The following is a 19703-nucleotide window of genomic DNA, read 5'->3' as shown; positions in this document are numbered from 1 at the left end:
GGCCATAGCAGAGATGACCTGTCATTCTACCCACTTAATGCAGATTGGTGGAATTACAGGTCCATTTTCACTGCTTGCCACCGCCAGGAAAACCCTCTCATCAGGACTCCTTCAGTAAATTCACAGAAGCACTAATGAAGACATTTTCAGACATAAACCATAATATCACAAAGTAGAGTTCAGCACATCAGAATGCTTCATCATCACATCTCTATCACTTTGAATCAGTAAAACGTTTCTGGAGGACCTTCAAATGCAATAAAAGTGCAACTAGTAATGTTGTCTTGGAAAGAAAAGTTATAAAAAATGTATAAGTGCTCCTACCTTGTAATATTAAGTGAGTTGTTCTCGAATAATTATACTCTTTTCCATTGTATAAAAATGTAATTATGCAGGTGTAGTTCCCTGCATCCCAATCTTTCAGTTCTTTAAATGTAAGTTTCAGCTCATTTTCTTTATAGAGAAGACAGTCCTGTAAAAAATATTGTGACACAAGAACATTTCACAGATGATCAGGGACTAGACTGAAAAAAAGATTAGCAAATACTGTGACTTACAGTACCCAGTCCCCTTTAAGTAGAGGTATACTGCCTCATTAAAACTGCAATGTACGTAATGATAGTAACAGAACAGTTTCTTGGAAAATAGAGATGGGAAATACACAGACACTGAGCATCTGTGGCAGTTTCAAGCAGAAATAAAAAGGTGCAATCTTAATAGTGAAATTTTTCATCGCCCCAAAATTACCACGAACTAGCGGCCACCACTTAGGGCCTAGTTATGAGTCTGGCGGTCCACGGACTGCCATGCTTGTGGGGCACGGCAATGGTGATCTTCTGACCTATTACAATTAGGGCAGTCGGACTGCCATTGCCCCACCACAGCTGCCAGGAACCGTCATTCCCTGGCAGTTTTGCTGCAATCAGGAGGCCACAATATGCTTGGTGGGACTGCTGCTGTCCTGCCAAGCATATTACAAGTTTCCTCTCTGCCACACAAACTGTGGCACAAGAGCAACGAAATCGGGCCCTGTAGGGCCCCCTTGTGCCTCTGCCCCATGGGTTACATGCAGGGGGGCACACCATTTCCCCCCCTGTGTGCATGCACCCCAGTTCCTGCATGGCATAAACTTTTCAGTGCATGCCATGCAGGAACTGTTTTTGTGTCCCCCATTAAAGTGGCCATTTTCAAGGCACTGCCGTGGGAACGTTAAAAAAAAGCCCACAAGAATCCCTCGTAATCCGGCGGGCGGCCCGACCAAAATCGTACTCAGCCCCAAAGTGTGATGACAGCATGAGTAAATTAAAAAGAAATATGCCAGATACTGGTGCAGTGGTCAGAATAAGGTAGTAAAAAGTTGTTAAGTGCTTTTTTTTCTGGTGACCTTTGCAACGTTCTATGGAAAGGTTAGCAGCTTTGCTTTGATCATTTTTAACTAATTCTGTTTAGCAAAAAACTGCAAAGGAAAAAAACTTTCAGGGAAACCTTCAGCTAACGTGTAATTTTTCATCTATATGTTTGTGAAAAACAAAAACATGCACAAAATATTCCTCGTATACTTTGCTGCTTGGATAGCGTGAAAATTATCGTTCAATTATTGACAATTATTTCGCTATGCAAAATGTAGCTTTCATCAATACAGAACATACTCTGAAAATATGCAACGACCTCAAAATGAAATGAATCATTAACTTTGTAAAATGTCCATGGTAAAAACAATATTTACAACTTTTCTACACACACCCCTAGGATGAAATTACTGTATCACATCTCACTTTGGGATACTAGAACAAACAATTTCGAGTAAATCATTAAGAACAAAAATCACCAAATATTTCCCTAGCTCATATTGTAATATTGTTGATTGACGTGTAGTGTGATGCTGAAAATGTGAAAACAGCAACAACCATGATAGAAAGAGCACATACACAGAGCTAAGGGTCATATTATCAAGCCCCAGCGATAATTATCGCTAAGCGCACTTAGCGCTAGGATAATTACCGCCGGGTAGCGTGGATTTTTATCACTGGGATAGCATGCTATTAGCAACGCTTATCTCAGAAGTGATAAAAATCCTCGCGATAACTGCCTAATGAGAGATTATCGCTGGAAAACAACGATAATCTCTCGAAGTTTGGTGTTAACTTGATGATAGGGGCTCACAAACTTAGCCATGATATCCAAATTCCATAGGATATCATGGCTAAGTCAGGAAAATACCAGGGGGCATATTATCAAGCGGCAGCGATAATTATCGCTGACCGCTGCTAGCGTGAGGAAATCTATCGCCTGCTATCGCTGGCCATTATCTCCATGTTAGCGTTGTATTAACAACGCTTAATGCCATGGAGATAAAAATCCCAGCGATAGCGGGGATTATCTCCGTTTTCAATGGATTATCGCTGGTTTTCCAGCGATATTCCATTGAAAATGGTGATAACCTTGCTGATAGGGCAGGACAATCTTAGCCAAGTAATCCACCTCCTATTGGATTTCATGGCTAAGTACAGGTCACAAGCAGGCGTTGGAAAAGTAGCGTTAACTGTGGTTAGCGCTACTTTTCCTAACGCTCTGCTTATTAGCGAGAAGCTTGATAATAGGAGAAATGTCGCTAAGCGACATTTCTCCGATTATTTTGCCCTGGAACGCCCACTTTGCATCTCATTAGAGATGCAAAGCTGGGCTTTGTTGACAAGAGTGCAAAATCAGCAAAACACGCAATAGCGTGTCTTTGCTGATAGGGCGATGAAATTATTGCCGCTTTTCGGACGAAAACGGTCGCAAAAGCGACGATAATTTCACATCGCCTGCCTTGCTAATATGCCCCAAGGTGTAAAAAAAGCAGCGCTAACCGCGGTTAGCGCTGCTTTTTTATTATCACTAACAGGGTTAGCGACATCCTTGATAATAGGAGAAATGTCGCTGAACAACATATCACCTATTATTATCTCATTAGAGATGCAAGGGGAAGCGTAGAGAAAAAGGGTGCTAACATGCAAATTTGCGTGTTAGCACCCTGTTGCTGATAGGGAGATAATTTTATCTCCGCTTTCTTGGCTTTTAAAGCCAAAAAAGCAGAGATAAATCCCTTGATAATATGCCCCACAATCCCATTGCTATGCAAACAGAGGCTTGAATAGGGATCAGAATTCTGAGGTCAGTGATGATTATCGAACCCCACTGTTTTCATTTTACATATAAGAGCAGGTCAAGTACTAGACATTTATGGAAATGTATAGCATTTTATTTTGTCCAAAACAGATTAGAATTCGGTTGTAATTATTACATATATTTCCGTACAATAGCATCCATGAACTACAAGAGAATAAGCTAGAAAAATGAACTTGTGTGACTAATATAATTGGCCCTTTAAATGAAAGCATCCCCTGCACCGACTTCCTAACCACAAAGCAAGATGCATGAAGCCTTAGGTCCTACATAACAGTTTAGTATGTTTAAACAAAAATTGGAAACACAAGCGCACATATATTCTTCAACACACATCTCCACAGGAAAATCCAAATACTTATGAAAAGAAAGACCACTCTTTCATTGCAGTGGTTCAGAAGTCCAGGCCAACCATAAGCCTGAAAAACAAAATGTGAAGGAAACCAAACCTTTCAGGCCTCAGCTGCAAAAGCCAATCCAGTTAGATGATCCATTTCACTTCTGGGCTAGCCACTACATACTCCATCTCCCCTCCCTGGTACTATGCACCCCCTTCATCTAGCTCCTTAACACTTTGACACCTAGATGTTAAAGTACAGCTGGGCATGTCATCACCTCCTCTCACAAAGCTCTGCCTCGCAATCTCTTCACATGGGTTGCCCCCATATGTTTGAAGGTGACAGGAGAGCTATTGGCATGAGGCATATTGTGCCCAACTGATGTTGAATCTAGCATCCACGGATGTTGACCAAATTTGTTGCACTATTAAGTATTGTCACCTTCTTAATTATAGTGTAGAATCAGGGCTGGACTGGCCGTAACGGGCATCAGGCATTTGCTCAGAAGGCTGGAAGAGTGGGGTCTGTTTTTGTTACTGGAGCCCGGTTTTGCAGTGGTGCTGCAATATCGGTCCACAGTAACAAAACCGGCAGTGCTTCTCAGTTGCGCACCACCCCTGGCCCTGGTGGCTGGTCTGAAAAATTGCCCGGACCACTTTGAGTTTCCAATCCCGCCCTATGTACTATAATGAGAATAATTGATGTCTTCACAAATTTCTTGATGAATATGGAGAAAGACACAAGGATGCTCGGTGACTGGAAAAAGATTGATTTATTTGAGCCAGAACCTGCCCCACAGAGTAAAACACAAAGCTTTTCTTTTTTTCAGGCAAGGCTAAAATGTCAACACCCCAATGACCACTCAGGTACATACAATTTCTAAGTGCTTCACCTCGCAACACACAAACAGTCAATCTACCTTTAACACTGCAAAGCCTTTTCGGTTTAACAAAATGCAGGCCCTACTGATCCCTTTCCCGATCCTGCACACCCCTTAAGCCAGCACTCCCAGCCCTTAGGATCCTCTTTTAGCTTAAAAATGTATCTAAACCTATTCTAAAACTTAAACAACTACTTTTCTTTCCTTTTTGCCTTGTCCCTCACCTTCTCAGCAACAACCTTATTAAATGAAATTCACTAAACAGCTCTTTGATAGCATCCAAAGGTTGTCCCTTACCACATGAAGGCCATTTGTATAAAGTTACAAACTCCTCATTTATTAAAAACCAATGTGGATTAGTGGGACTGTCTGAGTTGAAGCTAGAAGACTGTGGGGCATATTACCAAGCAATAGCGATAATTATCGCTATTGCTTGGTTAGAGACAAAAATCTACAGCTGAGCTGCGGCGATTTTTACCGCAAATAAACCTTGGTATTACCAAGGTTTAACGCAAATGCGATAAAAATCGCCGCAAAGCATGAATATCGCTGAAAAGTCTGCGATATTCATGCATTACCGAGCTAATGCTCTTAGCCATGTTATCCACCTCCCATTGGATAACATGGCTAAGAACTGCTCAGGGCAGAAGTTAGCTTTTGGAGATATTCGCGCTTAGCGCGAATATCTCCAAAAGTTGGTAATAGGAGATAGCGATGTTAGCGACTGTCTTCAGTCGCTAACATCTTGGCACGCCCACTTTGCATGTCATTAGTGATAAATATCACTGACATGCAAAGTGGGGCCCAAGATGGTCGCTATCTCCTACTAGCTGTCTCTAACTGATGTTAGCGACAGCTAGGTAATAGGGAGATAATTTTATCTCCGCTTTCTTGGCTTTTAAAGCCAAAAAAGTGGAGATAAACCCCTTTGATAATATGCCCCTGTATTTTCCCGGGCTTTGTTCTGAATCATGATGCATGGAACCAGAGTAGCTGGCACAATAGTGAAGAGAGGTGATTTCCTCAGACTATACCCAATAATTTAGCTGAAGGGGGAGTTTCAGCCCCTCTTCCCGGGGCCACATTGGAAAAAAATTACAAAGGACACATAGACTGGTTAATTCTAAAACATTTGGTTACTGGAGGACTTTATATGTAACTGAATGTAGGTGGTTCTAATCCCTTCCCGTCTCCTTGAAACTCTGCTTAATATGTCAACGCTGCTACTACTGTCCTCTACTTATTTCATCCCTTCAATCTGACTACTGGCCCAGTGTACCATGGCTGCTATCCAGGTTCCCATTCTTATTTCCTATAATCACTGGCAGATTAAAAACTTAACTAGACCTATTTAAAACGTTGAATAGACACTTTTTTCATATTTCTAGCCAGACAGAATTAACCCTCCCAGGTATTGATAATTTCTGTTTTCCACCTCAAATTTCTTTTTTTTTAAGCACACTATCTTGCCTGAAAAAGAATGTTGGGTTTCAATACAATGTCCAATGTCAGCAAATCGTGTCAGAAACTCGTCTCTAATTCTTCTAAAATTGTTCTTCTGTGATGTGGTCTGCTTACCACTGACATAGTGGATCCCATTCTCCTGCCATGCACCATAACTAAGGCCACAACATAGCCAGCAAAGTTAAGGTGTTCATATTGCTGTTGGATTATTTTCAATTTGGATTTCTTACTTTTTCCAATGTTTCTCAACCATCTCCTTAACTTGTGTAGCGTGTCCTCTGGGAACCTAAATATCATTCTTTCTAAATTCATCTAGGTTCTGTAAAATATGAAAGATGACGCCATATTGTCTGTCTTTGTGAGTGTCATTGATATGCCTTATTCCTCTGCCAATAGTTCAAAACTTTCCCACAAATCTGTACTTTACCTTTTCTTTACTGACTCTCATATCAGAGAAATCCGTCTAGATATTGGAGTGTCTGCTCTGTCCCTAACAATCACTTTGTGAGAAATTCTAGTAATGTTATTCAGATTTTAAACATGGTACACAACACTGAGCACCCTATGGGGATTACCGTGTCTAAGAATGCCTCTCACCAGAAACAAATTCAGTTGGGTTCACCAGGCAAATGCAGAAGGCAGATTTCATGTTTCATTTCAGCATTTATGTTCCAAAGTGTAATTTGCTCACAAAAGTAATCACTCTGTCCACACTTGACTGGTTCACTGATCAAAGGTCTTGACTAATGAAGTCCTTCTCTGATTTTTATGGACCATGATAGGTTATTTATCAATCTAAACTCTACATTACTCATTCTTAGCACAATGACTGCTGGTGAAATCCCCATCTCATCAAAAGGAATGTCTGAATGTGGACCAACCATTTTGCCCTCACTTATCTCTTTTATTTACTTAGTTTCCCTTATGTCAATCTTTTTCTTAAAAACATTTTTTATTAGAAACAAACTGCAGCAATAATGACAATATATTGACATCCTCGGCAAAAGCACACAAGATTACAGCATTACATTTCAACCTTCAATCAATCAGGTACACTCTAATAACAGCTCAACAGATACTATGAGGGTTGCAACCAGTCCCCAGGTCAGGAAACCCGGATAGTTCACCTCATCCTTATTGCCCTGAATATGTGCCATCATCTCATCTCCCCCATCCAGCACCAGGAGTCTCTCTCTCCTCAGTTCTACTGTAGGAGAAATGCAGATCTCCCCCCTGTATTTATTCCATCATCCCAACTTGTGATCCCATTTACGTGGACATCCTTTCCCTTTATATACTGTTTTTTCGGCAATCATGGCATGGTCCATATCTTTTGCCAGTCCCTTAAATGGGGTATTGTGTCTACCCCCACTTCTGAGCAATGTTCTGTTTAGCTATACTCCACCCCATAGTGGCCCACGACTGTTCAGCTTGTATGAGGTCTGTTGCCTCCCAGATACTGAGGAGACATAGTGTGGGGGATTAATTTTAGTAGCACCAAGCAGCTGGGTCCTAGAAGACTGCACTACCAGGGCTAGTCACAAATTTAATGCAGTATATTGCCAACCTCAAGTGGCCTGCTGCTTGTAGACCAAAAAAAATATCACAACCTAGTTAGATGAGAGGCAACATATAACAACAGAGCAATGTGTAAGCATTCAATGAGATGTCATATTCATGTGCTGTTATTTGTCTTTTTTTTCAGCTGTGCAAAGTATGCAGATGATGAAACCAGGCAACGCGTTTTACCCAAACATGGGCTTCTTCAGGGCAAAGAAAATTATTTGGCGATGAAAGAAATCCTTCAAGTGTAGTCAATATTGCGGCGAGAACTGTCACTTCTGATTAAAGAATAAAGAAGCTCCCGAGTAGGAGGGGGATTCTCGTAGAGTAAACCCGAATCCTGTGTATACCGCGATGTGTCAGTGGAGCCGTGTCCGAGTGGCCATCTTTCAGGCAGTGGATTTAGCGTCTCCTACCCGAGAGCTTCTTTATTCTTTAATCAGAAGCAAAAGTTCTCAGTACCTCCCAACTCACCCATAGTTTCCACATTGGGTCGGTCTGGTTATTGATCAATTCCTTATAGGTGAGGGAAATGTCTTGCGATCCATAGGATCCAGCAATAGTCTGTCCTCAAGAGGAGAGGAATCTGGAAGGGGGTATCTTTCAGGAGAACTGAGTCAATGTCAGGGTTGATCTGCAGATAGAGGAAGCTCTCCGACGGTGTCAGTTGGTATTTAGTTTGGAGATCTGCAAACAATGCCTTCTTGCCCTTAGCCCACATATCACCCATTTATCAAACCCCGCACAGGCACTGAGTGTCTGGCTCCCACAGAGCCAACCCATCCGCCACTACACTCCATGCCACACCTCCACAGTACGCGCCGCGTGGCCAGTCAGATGTAGTTTTCTGTGGTTTGTGTATAATGCTCTACTAGCCTCCCTTCCCCATTAGCCAAAGGTCGGTGCAGAAGCTGGGATTGTCATGTCACCCAAACACCCATTTATTGATGACCATTAGCTGCGAAGCCTGATCGTAGAGGCACATGTCTGGCAACCCAATACCCCCATCGTACCATCCCATAATGAGTTTATGCATGGCTATCCGAGGTGGCCTCTTTTCCCAACGTAAGTCCCTCATTACTGCTTTGATCTGCAAAAAATAAGAGTTAGGAACAGGATTGGGAGTATTTTGCAGGGTATAGAGAAAACGTGGTAGGGCAGGCATTTTGAATAAATATGCACATCCCAGAAGAGTAAATGGGAGTGTCTTCCACAGTGTAAAATCTGATCTAAGCCTCTATAGCGGCCCCAGCAGATTCTGTTCATAAAAGAGTGCAGTATCAGTTGTTATAAAAATGCCCAGATATCAAAAACCCTGGGACGCCACTGGAATACTATATCCCCGAGGACTTTGCGGGGGTCTCCCCACAGAGAATACATCTGGGATTTAGAGCAGTTTTATCTGGTATCCAGAGTGAGCCCCAAATATATGGAAAATACGTAATACGCTGCGGAGTGAGCGCCCTGGTGAGGCAAGATAAAGCAGAATATCATCCGCGTAGCGTGATATGCGGTCTTCACGTTCATTCATCCATTTAATGCCTCTAATGTCCAGGTCCCCTCTTATCCCAACCGCCAGAGGTTCAAGAACCAAGGCAAAAAGGAGCAGCGATGGACCAATGATTGTTCACTGAAACGTGCGCCATAGGTTGTATGTATAACAGTCTGATCCACCCAATGAACTTGGGTCCGAACCAAATGCGGGCAAGAACTGCAAACAAATACTCCCATGCTATGCTCTCAAATGCCATTTTTGTGTCTAGCGCAAGGAGGATCCCTTCTTCCTTTAGCGTATCTACACGGCCCAGTGCACCATTTACTCGATGCAGATTTCGCGCCATATTCTGACCAGGCATAAATCCCAACTGGTCCGGGTGAACAAGGTCGGTGAAATAAGGAAGCAGACGAGTAGCCAACCGTTTGGCTGGAATTTTGGCCTCTACTGTAATTAGAGATATGGGCGGGTACGATGTGCACTCATCCACCGGTTTACCAGGTTTGTAGATAACCACGATGGTGGCCGCATGGATATCAGCCGGGAGGAGGGTGTTCTCATATCTTTCATTATATAGATTGAGCAGATGGGGCACTAGCTTAAATATATATATAACAAACTGAACAATAGGGGAGGGCTAGAGGGACGTTTAAAGACCAATGCCTAAGTATTGTCCCCCAAAGGACTGAATTATACACAAAAAACTTAGGGGTCTAAGGGCTAAACCAGAAAAGTGTTTGCTAATGTAAATCCTATGTCTAATTAGTACTATAGGAATACAAAGTATACCAGACCAAATCGCCAATAAATGAAACACCTGTAATCGTGAGTCACCCCAGTTGTTTTGGATTCCCATCAAAGTCTTACAAGATCAATATTATCATTTGGTAATCCTTGGCGGGTATTGTGTCTCCTGACCATTGAGATCACATGCATACCCTCTCGGATGGTTCGGGGTAGCGACCACAATCACACAGGTATCACAAATGATGTTGATTCAGTGGGAAAAGTGCAGTGCAAAAAGGAAAAAGTGGTGATTTAAAATAGGATAGGGAACTAACAGAAAACTTTTTAATAGGCGTTGGCCCCTTCCTGATTAAAAACAAGAACAGACTGGCAAAATCATCGCATTGATAACAAATATCTGCGAGGAGACCAACATGTTTCAGCCTCAGAGGGAGATACCTCAGGCTTTCTTCAGGGTCTCTGTTCTAAGGTGTGCTACTGCCTGTATATGTGTATAAAGGAGTGTGAAAAATTATACAAAAAAACACACAAGTGAAAAGAGCCAGACAAGGATATAGTGTTCCTTCTTCTGTGCGAACTCCTCTTCGGAAGCAGGTACTTGGTTACTGTAATCGGGGGACAAACATACAAGTGAAGCACTTCCAGCAACTCTGGTCTGGATATTACAGTGCAAGAAGTCAAGAACTGTGTCATCCTACGATACTCACCCAGTGCTTCCGGGGAGTGGACCTCACCTCTTCCTGGACCTGGCTCAGGATAAGTGAGACCCCGCTCTACAGGAACAGAAAACGACCTCATGGTTATGGTAACGGAGGGATCAGGGATAGATCTACTCTCGTACATACTGCATGAAGTCAAACATGTTCTGAGCGTAGAGTATACTGTCATACACCAGAAACGCGCTCCTGTGTCAGTGCCCCTCGTCGCACCCACCCAACATAAGTCAATGTTTCCGGAATTATTACGCTGACATGACTATAGGTGTCTCTTTCAGATCAGTGTCAGACGTAACCCGCCAGAAGTGTTAGCGGAGCTATCGTCTTACCTGTCCGTCGTTGTCTCGAGCTGTGACTGAGTCAGGGGGAGGCTCAGACCAGTATACGTCATTCTTACTTGAATGGTTTGGAAAGAAGTTCACAACCAATCAACAGGAGCTACAACGACGTAACCTCATACTGAGGCTCGAACTACTCGATGACGTCATACTCAATACTCGGGTAGTTCCAGTGGTTTGCAAAGGACCCCGTGATTTTTCAGTGGCTGGTCAAGATTGCCTGACGGGGAGTTTAGGAAAGACTGAACCACGGGATGTCGTCATTCAGTCCGTGTTGATCAGTACCTAATTTGTACACCCATCTCTGTTCTTTGGGAAACAGGAAATTAGACACATCGCTCACATGAGCAGGAATGTGTGGTTTTTCAAGAACATGCCATTTGAAGTCAATTTCACTATGATTGTGCTCAATGAAGTGTTTAGTAAGTTTAGAGATGTCCTTTTTGCAACTGAAAGTGCTTTTATGTTCCTGCATTCTCACTCTAACTTTTCTAGTGGTCATGCCAACATACCGTTCGTTACAGATACACATGAGGAGATAAATCAGGTTGTTGCTGTTGCAATTTGAGAATTGTCTCAGCTCCCAAGGTCGATCTGTCCCGATATCCACACTCGTAATCTTAGATGTGAGTGGGCAAACAGAGCAATTACCACAGGGGTGGTGACCTGTTACAGGCGGCAGGTCCCAGAGGGTTCCCACTTCTCTCTTAGCAGTGGCTTTGGGACGTGTGTGTACCAGGCGATCCCTCAAGTTTTTTGAGCGTTTAAACGCAAACAGTGGGAGTTTGAGTTTGTCTTTCCCGCTGTTTAGAATGCGCCAATGTTTCTTGATCACTTTCTGAATCTTGTTGGACTTTGTGTTATATGTGCTCACAAGAGTGAGTCGTTCAGTCGGTGGTTTAGCAGGTTTAGGTTCAAGTAGAGCAGCCCGGTGGTTATTGGCTGCTCTTTTACATGAGCGATTCACCAGTCTTTTGGGGTAATGTCTGGATAAGAGTTGTTTAGATAACTCGCAGGCATGCCGTTCGAAGCTTTCTGGAGTGGAACAGTTCCTTCGGACTCGTAGGACCTGCCCAAATGGGAGATTGTCCCTAAGGGACTTGGGATGCTGACTCTCATACAGTAGGAGTGAGTTCCGTGCCATTGGTTTGCGGTAGAGTTCGCTTTGTAGGCCGGTCGCTGTGCAATAAATCGAGAGGTCCAGAAAGGCTACTCGTTCTTTGCTTATTTCAATAGTGAACCGGAGGTAATCATTTTGGTTATTAAGCCATTCATGGAATTGTAGTACAGATTCCTTAGACCCTCTCCACACTACCAAGACATCGTCTATATATCTCTTCCACCAGATAATAGACGCGAAATGTGGGTTGCTCACATGTAGTACAGTGGTTTGTTCAAATTTGTGAACATACAGGTTCGCCAGGGACGGGGCAAAAATACTTCCCATGCTGGTCCCTGAGATTTGGTGGTAAATTTGTGCTTCATACATGAAAAAGTTTTCTTTCATTGCTATTGTAGCAAGAGCCATGATGAAGGGTACAGGGGTAATGGAGTCAAGCTCAGATTCCTCTAGGATGGTCCGGATAGTATCTAGGGTAGCATCCTGGGGGATAGAGGTGTATAGTGACTCAATATCCAGCGAGACAAGGTAGTCTGTCTCTTGGCAAAAATCAATGTCAGGAATTACCCTCAGGACATCAGTGGTGTCCTTAAGATATGTGGGCATGGTGTGCACTAGGGGTTTGAGGAAATGATCCGCAAATGCTGATAAGGGCTCTAGTAGAGACCCCTGCCCTGAAATGATCGGTCTGCCGGGAGGAGGTCTTTGCGGTTTGTGTACTTTGGGCAGGGTATAGAAGTATGGCATGGTGGGATTTTTGGCCTGTAAGAACTGTCCTTCTAAGGTAGTAACCCAACCCTCAGCTAATGCTTCCTCCACTAGAATCTTGATTTGATGCATCAGCCCCGGAGTGGGGTCGCTGGTCAGTGGCAGATAGGCTGTGCGAATGCTAAGTTGACGGGAGCATTCCATTCTGTATGTTTCTACATCTTGGATCACAATGGAACCCCCTTTATCGGCGGGCTTCACGACTATGGTGTCATCTTGGCATAGTGTGTTCAGTGCTTTTCTCTCAGCTGTTGACAAGTTGTTGTAACCTGAACGAGTCGAGTATTGAATTTGGTCAATATCATTTTTCACCGCCATCTCAAAGGCAAGTAGCTGGGGGGGTATTGCATGAGAGGGAGGAAGAAAGGTGGACTTATTCCTGAGACCTGTGTTGTTGTCGTGTTCAAGACGAGTTTCGTCACTGTTTTGCTGTTTGAAAAAGTAGTGTAGCCTAAGTTTCCGAAAAAACTGAGCTAGCTCGATTTGGAGTAGAAACGGGTCTCCCTCGTCAGTGGTAACAAATCCTAGCCCTTTATTGAGGACTGCTTCTTCCAAGTCTGTGAGTGTATGTTGGCTAAGATTAACTACCAGACTCTCACTTGGGGTGTTGGTTATTCTTGGGCGCCCCTCCTTGTGTGGCTCCTGGTCCCTGCATGTGGACCTGCTGTGTCCTCCCATTGGAGGGGGCGGAAGATACCAAAACCACAGGGGACAATATAACATGCCGAACCAGTCATGGTGGCCACCGGGACCTTGGGGCTTTCCGGGCACCTTCCAACCACCCATGCCCCCTTTTCAAGGTTTCCCCAATTTCAATAACCAGCCTTTTTTAGCGCGTGGCCCCAGACGGTCACGGGGCAAAAGAAGACCGGCACAGGGACAACCTCAGGTCCAATGGGAGGACACAGCAGGTCCACATGCAGGGACCAGGAGCCACACAAGGAGGGGCGCCCAAGAATAACCAACACCCCAAGTGAGAGTCTGGTAGTTAATCTTAGCCAACGTACACTCACAGACTTGGAAGAAGCAGTCCTCAATAAAGGGCTAGGATTTGTTACCACTGACGAGGGAGACCCGTTTCTACTCCAAATTGAGCTAGCTCAGTTTTTTCGGAAACTTAGGCTACACTACTTTTTCAAACAGCAAAACAGTGACGAAACTCGTCTTGAACACGACAACAACACAGGTCTCAGGAATAAGTCCACCTTTCTTCCTCCCTCTCATGCAATACCCCCCCAGCTACTTGCCTTTGAGATGGCGGTGAAAAATGATATTGACCAAATTCAATACTCGACTCGTTCAGGTTACAACAACTTGTCAACAGCTGAGAGAAAAGCACTGAACACACTATGCCAAGATGACACCATAGTCGTGAAGCCCGCCGATAAAGGGGGTTCCATTGTGATCCAAGATGTAGAAACATACAGAATGGAATGCTCCCGTCAACTTAGCATTCGCACAGCCTATCTGCCACTGACCAGTGACCCCACTCCGGGGCTGATGCATCAAATCAAGATTCTAGTGGAGGAAGCATTAGCTGAGGGTTGGGTTACTACCTTAGAAGGACAGTTCTTACAGGCCAAAAATCCCACCATGCCATACTTCTATACCCTGCCCAAAGTACACAAACCGCAAAGACCTCCTCCCGGCAGACCGATCATTTCAGGGCAGGGGTCTCTACTAGAGCCCTTATCAGCATTTGCGGATCATTTCCTCAAACCCCTAGTGCACACCATGCCCACATATCTTAAGGACACCACTGATGTCCTGAGGGTAATTCCTGACATTGATTTTTGCCAAGAGACAGACTACCTTGTCTCGCTGGATATTGAGTCACTATACACCTCTATCCCCCAGGATGCTACCCTAGATACTATCCGGACCATCCTAGAGGAATCTGAGCTTGACTCCATTACCCCTGTACCCTTTATCATGGCTCTTGCTACAATAGCAATGAAAGAAAACTTTTTCATGTATGAAGAACAAATTTACCACCAAATCTCAGGGACCAGCATGGGAAGTATTTTTGCCCCGTCCCTGGCGAACCTGTATGTTCACAAATTTGAACAAACCACTGTACTACATGTGAGCAACCCACATTTCGCGTCTATTATCTGGTGGAAGAGATATATAGACGATGTCTTGGTAGTGTGGAGAGGGTCTAAGGAATCTGTACTACAATTCCATGAATGGCTTAATAACCAAAATGATTACCTCCGGTTCACTATTGAAATAAGCAAAGAACGAGTAGCCTTTCTGGACCTCTCGATTTATTGCACAGCGACCGGCCTACAAAGCGAACTCTACCGCAAACCAATGGCACGGAACTCACTCCTACTGTATGAGAGTCAGCATCCCAAGTCCCTTAGGGACAATCTCCCATTTGGGCAGTTCCTACGAGTCCGAAGGAACTGTTCCACTCCAGAAAGCTTCGAACGGCATGCCTGCGAGTTATCTAAACAACTCTTATCCAGACATTACCCCAAAAGACTGGTGAATCGCTCATGTAAAAGAGCAGCCAATAACCACCGGGCTGCTCTACTTGAACCTAAACCTGCCAAACCACCGACTGAACGACTCACTCTTGTGAGCACATATAATACAAAGTCCAACAAGATTCAGAAAGTGATCAAGAAACATTGGCGCATTCTAAACAGCGGGAAAGACAAACTCGAACTCCCACTGTTTGCGTTTAAACGCTCAAAAAACTTGAGGGATCGCCTGGTACACACCCGTCCCAAAGCCACTGCTAAGAGAGAAGTGGGAACCCTCTGGGACCTGCCGCCTGTAACAGGTCACCACCCCTGTGGTAATTGCTCTGTTTGCCCACTCACATCTAATATTACAAGTGTGGATATCGGGACAGATCGACCTTGGGAGCTGAGACAATTCTCAAATTGCAACAGCAACAACCTGATTTATCTCCTCACGTGTATCTGTAACGAACGGTATGTTGGCATGACCACTAGAAAAGTTAGAGTGAGAATGCAGGAACATAAAAGCACTTTCCGTTGCAAAAAGGACATCTCTAAACTTACTAAACACTTCATTGAGCACAATCATAGTGAAATTGACTTCAAATGGCATGTTCTTGAAAAACCACACATTCCTGCTCATGTGAGCGATGTGTCTAATTTCCTGTTTCGCAAAGAACAGAGATGGGTGTACAAATTAGGTACTGATCAACACGGACTGAATGACGACATCCCGTGGTTCAGTCTTTCCTAAACTCCCTGTCAGGCAATCTTGACCAGCCACTGAAAAATCACGGGGTCCTTTGCAAACCACTGGAACTACCCGAGTATTGAGTATGACGTCATCGAGTAGTTCGAGCCTCAGTATGAGGTTACGTCGTTGTAGCTCCTGTTGATTGGTTGTGAACTTCTTTCCAAACCATTCAAGTAAGAATGACGTATACTGGTCTGAGCCTCCCCCTGACTCAGTCACAGCTCGAGACAACGACGGACAGGTAAGACGATAGCTCCGCTAACACTTCTGGCGGGTTACGTCTGACACTGATCTGAATGAGACACCTATAGTCATGTCAGCGTAATAATTCCGGAAACATTGACTTATGTTGGGTGGGTGCGACGAGGGGCACTGACACGGGAGCGCGTTTCTGGTGTATGACAGTATACTCTACGCTCAGAACATGTTTGACTTCATGCAGTATGTACGAGAGTAGATCTATCCCTGATCCCTCCGTTACCATAACCATGAGGTCGTTTTCTGTTCCTGTAGAGCGGGGTCTCACTTATCCTGAGCCAGGTCCAGGAAGAGGTGAGGTCCACTCCCCGGAAGCACTGGGTGAGTATCGTAGGATGACACAGTTCTTGACTTCTTGCACTGTAATATCCAGACCAGAGTTGCTGGAAGTGTTTCACTTGTATGTTTGTCCCCCGATTACAGTAACCAAGTACCTGCTTCCGAAGAGGAGTTCGCACAGAAGAAGGAACACTATATCCTTTTCTGGCTCTTTTCACTTGTGTGTTTTTTTGTATAATTTTTCACACTCCTTTATACACATATACAGGCAGTAGCACACCTTAGAACAGAGACCCTGAAGAAAGCCTGAGGTATCTCCCTCTGAGGCTGAAACATGTTGGTCTCCTCGCAGATATTTGTTATCAATGCGATGATTTTGCCAGTCTGTTCTTGTTTTTAATCAGGAAGGGGCCAACGCCTATTAAAAAGTTTTCTGTTAGTTCCCTATCCTATTTTAAATCACCACTTTTTCCTTTTTGCACTGCACTTTTCCCACTGAATCAACATCATTTATGATACCTGTGTGATTGTGGTCGCTACCGCGAACCATCCGAGAGGGTATGCATGTGATCTCAATGGTCAGGAGACACAATACCCGCCAAGGATTACCAAATGATAATATTGATCTTGTAAGACTTTGATGGGAATCCAAAACAACTGGGGTGACTCACGATTACAGGTGTTTCATTTATTGGCGATTTGGTCTGGTATACTTTGTATTCCTATAGTACTAATTAGACATAGGATTTACATTAGCAAACACTTTTCTGGTTTAGCCTTTAGACCCCTAAGTTTTTTGTGTATAAAGCACTAGCTTAAATGCCATGGGTTTTGAGCAGTTCAATAGGAAGCCCATTAGGCCCATCACCTTACCCGCGCGAATGTCCTGAATTGCTTTCTGAATTTCGTCAACGGATATGTCTGCTTCCAAAGCCTCCCTACCCTGTACGGGGATACCTGCTACCTCGATAGTGGCTAGGAGTGCTGCCGCCATCGAAGCTTGTGAAGTTTGCGGAATTCCGTACACTCTTTTGTACTGGTTCGTGAAGGCCTCGGCAATGCCCTGAGGATCGGTAAGTAGATCATTGTCCGGCCCTCTAACTGCACGCACCCTTCTCGCTCACTGTTCTTTTTTTTCCAGCCATATCAATAGTTTGCCAGTTCTCACGCCTTGCTCGTATTCCCGGTGATGGGTGGCCAGGGCACATCTATTAGTGTCCTCTAGGAGCCATTGTCTATAATCCTGTTTTTTAATATTGAGCTGGTGCTGAGTGTCAGGATTAGGGCCTGGAGAGGGCGGCCTCAATACGTAGGATCTTTGTTTCCAATTCGATCACCCTCTAATTGCGTTCGGCCATTTGACCCACCATCATAGACAGCACCCTCCCCTTGATTACCACACTGTATGCACCCCATAGCGTAATTGCTGAATTGACTGACCCTGTATTCTCCTCAAAGTAAAAGTCAGTATCTTTTTCCAGATTTTCCCTGATGTGGGGAACCTTTAGTGCCCATGGCTGGATCATGATGGGACCGGGTTAAGTAGTGAGTTGAGCCCCGAGACCGCTAGAACAGGGGAATGATAAGAAACTCCACACGCCAAGGACGCAGAAAGTGTAAATTCATGCATGTGTTGTGCATGGGTAGACAAATAGTCGATTTGTGATTGACTGCCATGCACCCCGGATTGAAACATGAAGTGTGTGTCATGGGGGCTGCGACCATCTCCAAACATCCACCATCCACAAAGCGTTAGTGAAATCACGGAGTTGTGAACAGTATGTCGAGCAACTTCCGGGCAGGGATCGGTCAAGCAGACCATCCATTGTCAGATTAAAGTCACCTCCCATAACCAGGGTACTCACAGGTAAGTTCAATAATAGCGTCCCTAGGTCCATCAACGTCAAGCATTGTAGACCCGGTGGGGCGTACACAGAGATAACTTAAGAACTCTGCCCTCCCATATACCCGTACAAGCTGCATACCTACCCTCCATCTCCATCCAGGTGTTTTGAGCCACATAGGGGTAGCCTTTATGAAGGAGAACCCCACCCCTCTGGAACCTGTGGTGAAACCCGAGTGTGCCACCATTTGGTATCCCTTTCTGTTGAGGGCCATACAAGAATTATCTATCAAATGGGTTTCTTGAAACAACACTATATCAAGTCCCTGGCGATGGATGTACTTTAATACAATGCCTCTCTTAATTTTGTCTCCCAAGCCGTTGACATTCCATGTAGTAGGTTTAAGTCCCTGACCATTTGCCACTGGCCTCAAATAGTGATGCAATGGTATACATGTAGATTACATAGCTCATTAAATCCTCCATGGCCTCATCTGGAGCGGCTCCTAGTTCAACAATGCCTTAAAACTTAACATCAGTGACCTGGATATTGACGCCAACTAAGATGTACATATACAAGATGCCATTTTGTCCTGCTGCAAAAAAACAGTTACTACAACATCCCCAACAAATCAAACCCAAACTTGCCCATACATTTAGGAACTCACCCCCCTCCCTGCCTCCCTGCTTAACGGGACTAGAACCGCCCGCCACCCCAACATGCAGAGTGCCTGTCGCCCACCCATAGACAACTTCAGGGAACGTGAGCTACCCCACTCCCCATCCATCCACATTCAAACCGTAAATGCTTTGTGCCCCGACTGACCCCCACCCCTGAGAGAGTCGACAGCACAGGGCCAATGTGGCACTCCACAATCATCTTGCAGTGTCCTTGATCAAGGACCACCGCAGCAGCGGACCCATCAAAGGAGATAACAACCGTAAAACTGCCAATCGAACTCTTAAGTAGGCTATTCGAGAGTTGGGTAAATCCCTTAAACAAAGGCAGGTTGCGGCACATAACTTTCGGGATCCCCTGCCACTCCCGACCAAATCAGTTGTCCGGGTAGCCACATTTAGGAGGTCGTGACTCCGTGTCCACGCTTAGAAGCATACCAGAGGGCCTCTGGGAACCTGGTTTAACACCACATAATCCTACCTGACTCCAGATCAGCGCCCCCGTATGTCGCTGGGAGTCAGAGTCAGAATGTGGAGGAGAGCGTCTCTGCTGGCTCCAGTCTTCTGGGGAATTCTTTTTCCAGAATCAATCAAATGAGATTTATTAATTTTGCATTAAGATAACCAATTCAATGGTCACAAGTTTTTCTGTTTTTTATGCAACACAATACTTATTTTTCAAATCCACATCACTTATAAATAGACATAATCATCCGACATAACAGCTTTCACTCAAAACACTCATACATAACAGCACATCAATATATACAACATATATTTACTTTACAACAATATTTACAATTTCCTGGTCAAAGTGAAA

The 19703-nt window shown here is 44.3% G+C and overlaps 1 protein-coding gene across 1 annotated transcript in view; it reads right to left on the bottom strand.

Moving 5' to 3' along the window:
• LOC147697975 (interleukin-18 receptor 1-like) overlaps window positions 1–19703 on the bottom strand; it is a 543176-nt gene that overhangs the window by 359120 nt on the left and 164353 nt on the right. Inside the window, exon 4 of the mRNA XM_086933381.1 lies at window positions 325–472. Within this exon, the coding sequence (XP_086789507.1) occupies window positions 325–472 (148 nt within the window). The remainder of the gene's footprint in view (window positions 1–324; window positions 473–19703) is intronic.

The sequence above is a fragment of the Lissotriton vulgaris genome, chromosome 8 (genome assembly GCF_964263255.1).
Source record: "Lissotriton vulgaris chromosome 8, aLisVul1.2, whole genome shotgun sequence".
Taxonomy (NCBI): Eukaryota; Metazoa; Chordata; class Amphibia; order Caudata; family Salamandridae; genus Lissotriton; species Lissotriton vulgaris.
The sequence above is the reverse complement of the archived record's forward strand: the minus strand, read 5'-3'. Positions and strand labels throughout refer to the sequence as shown.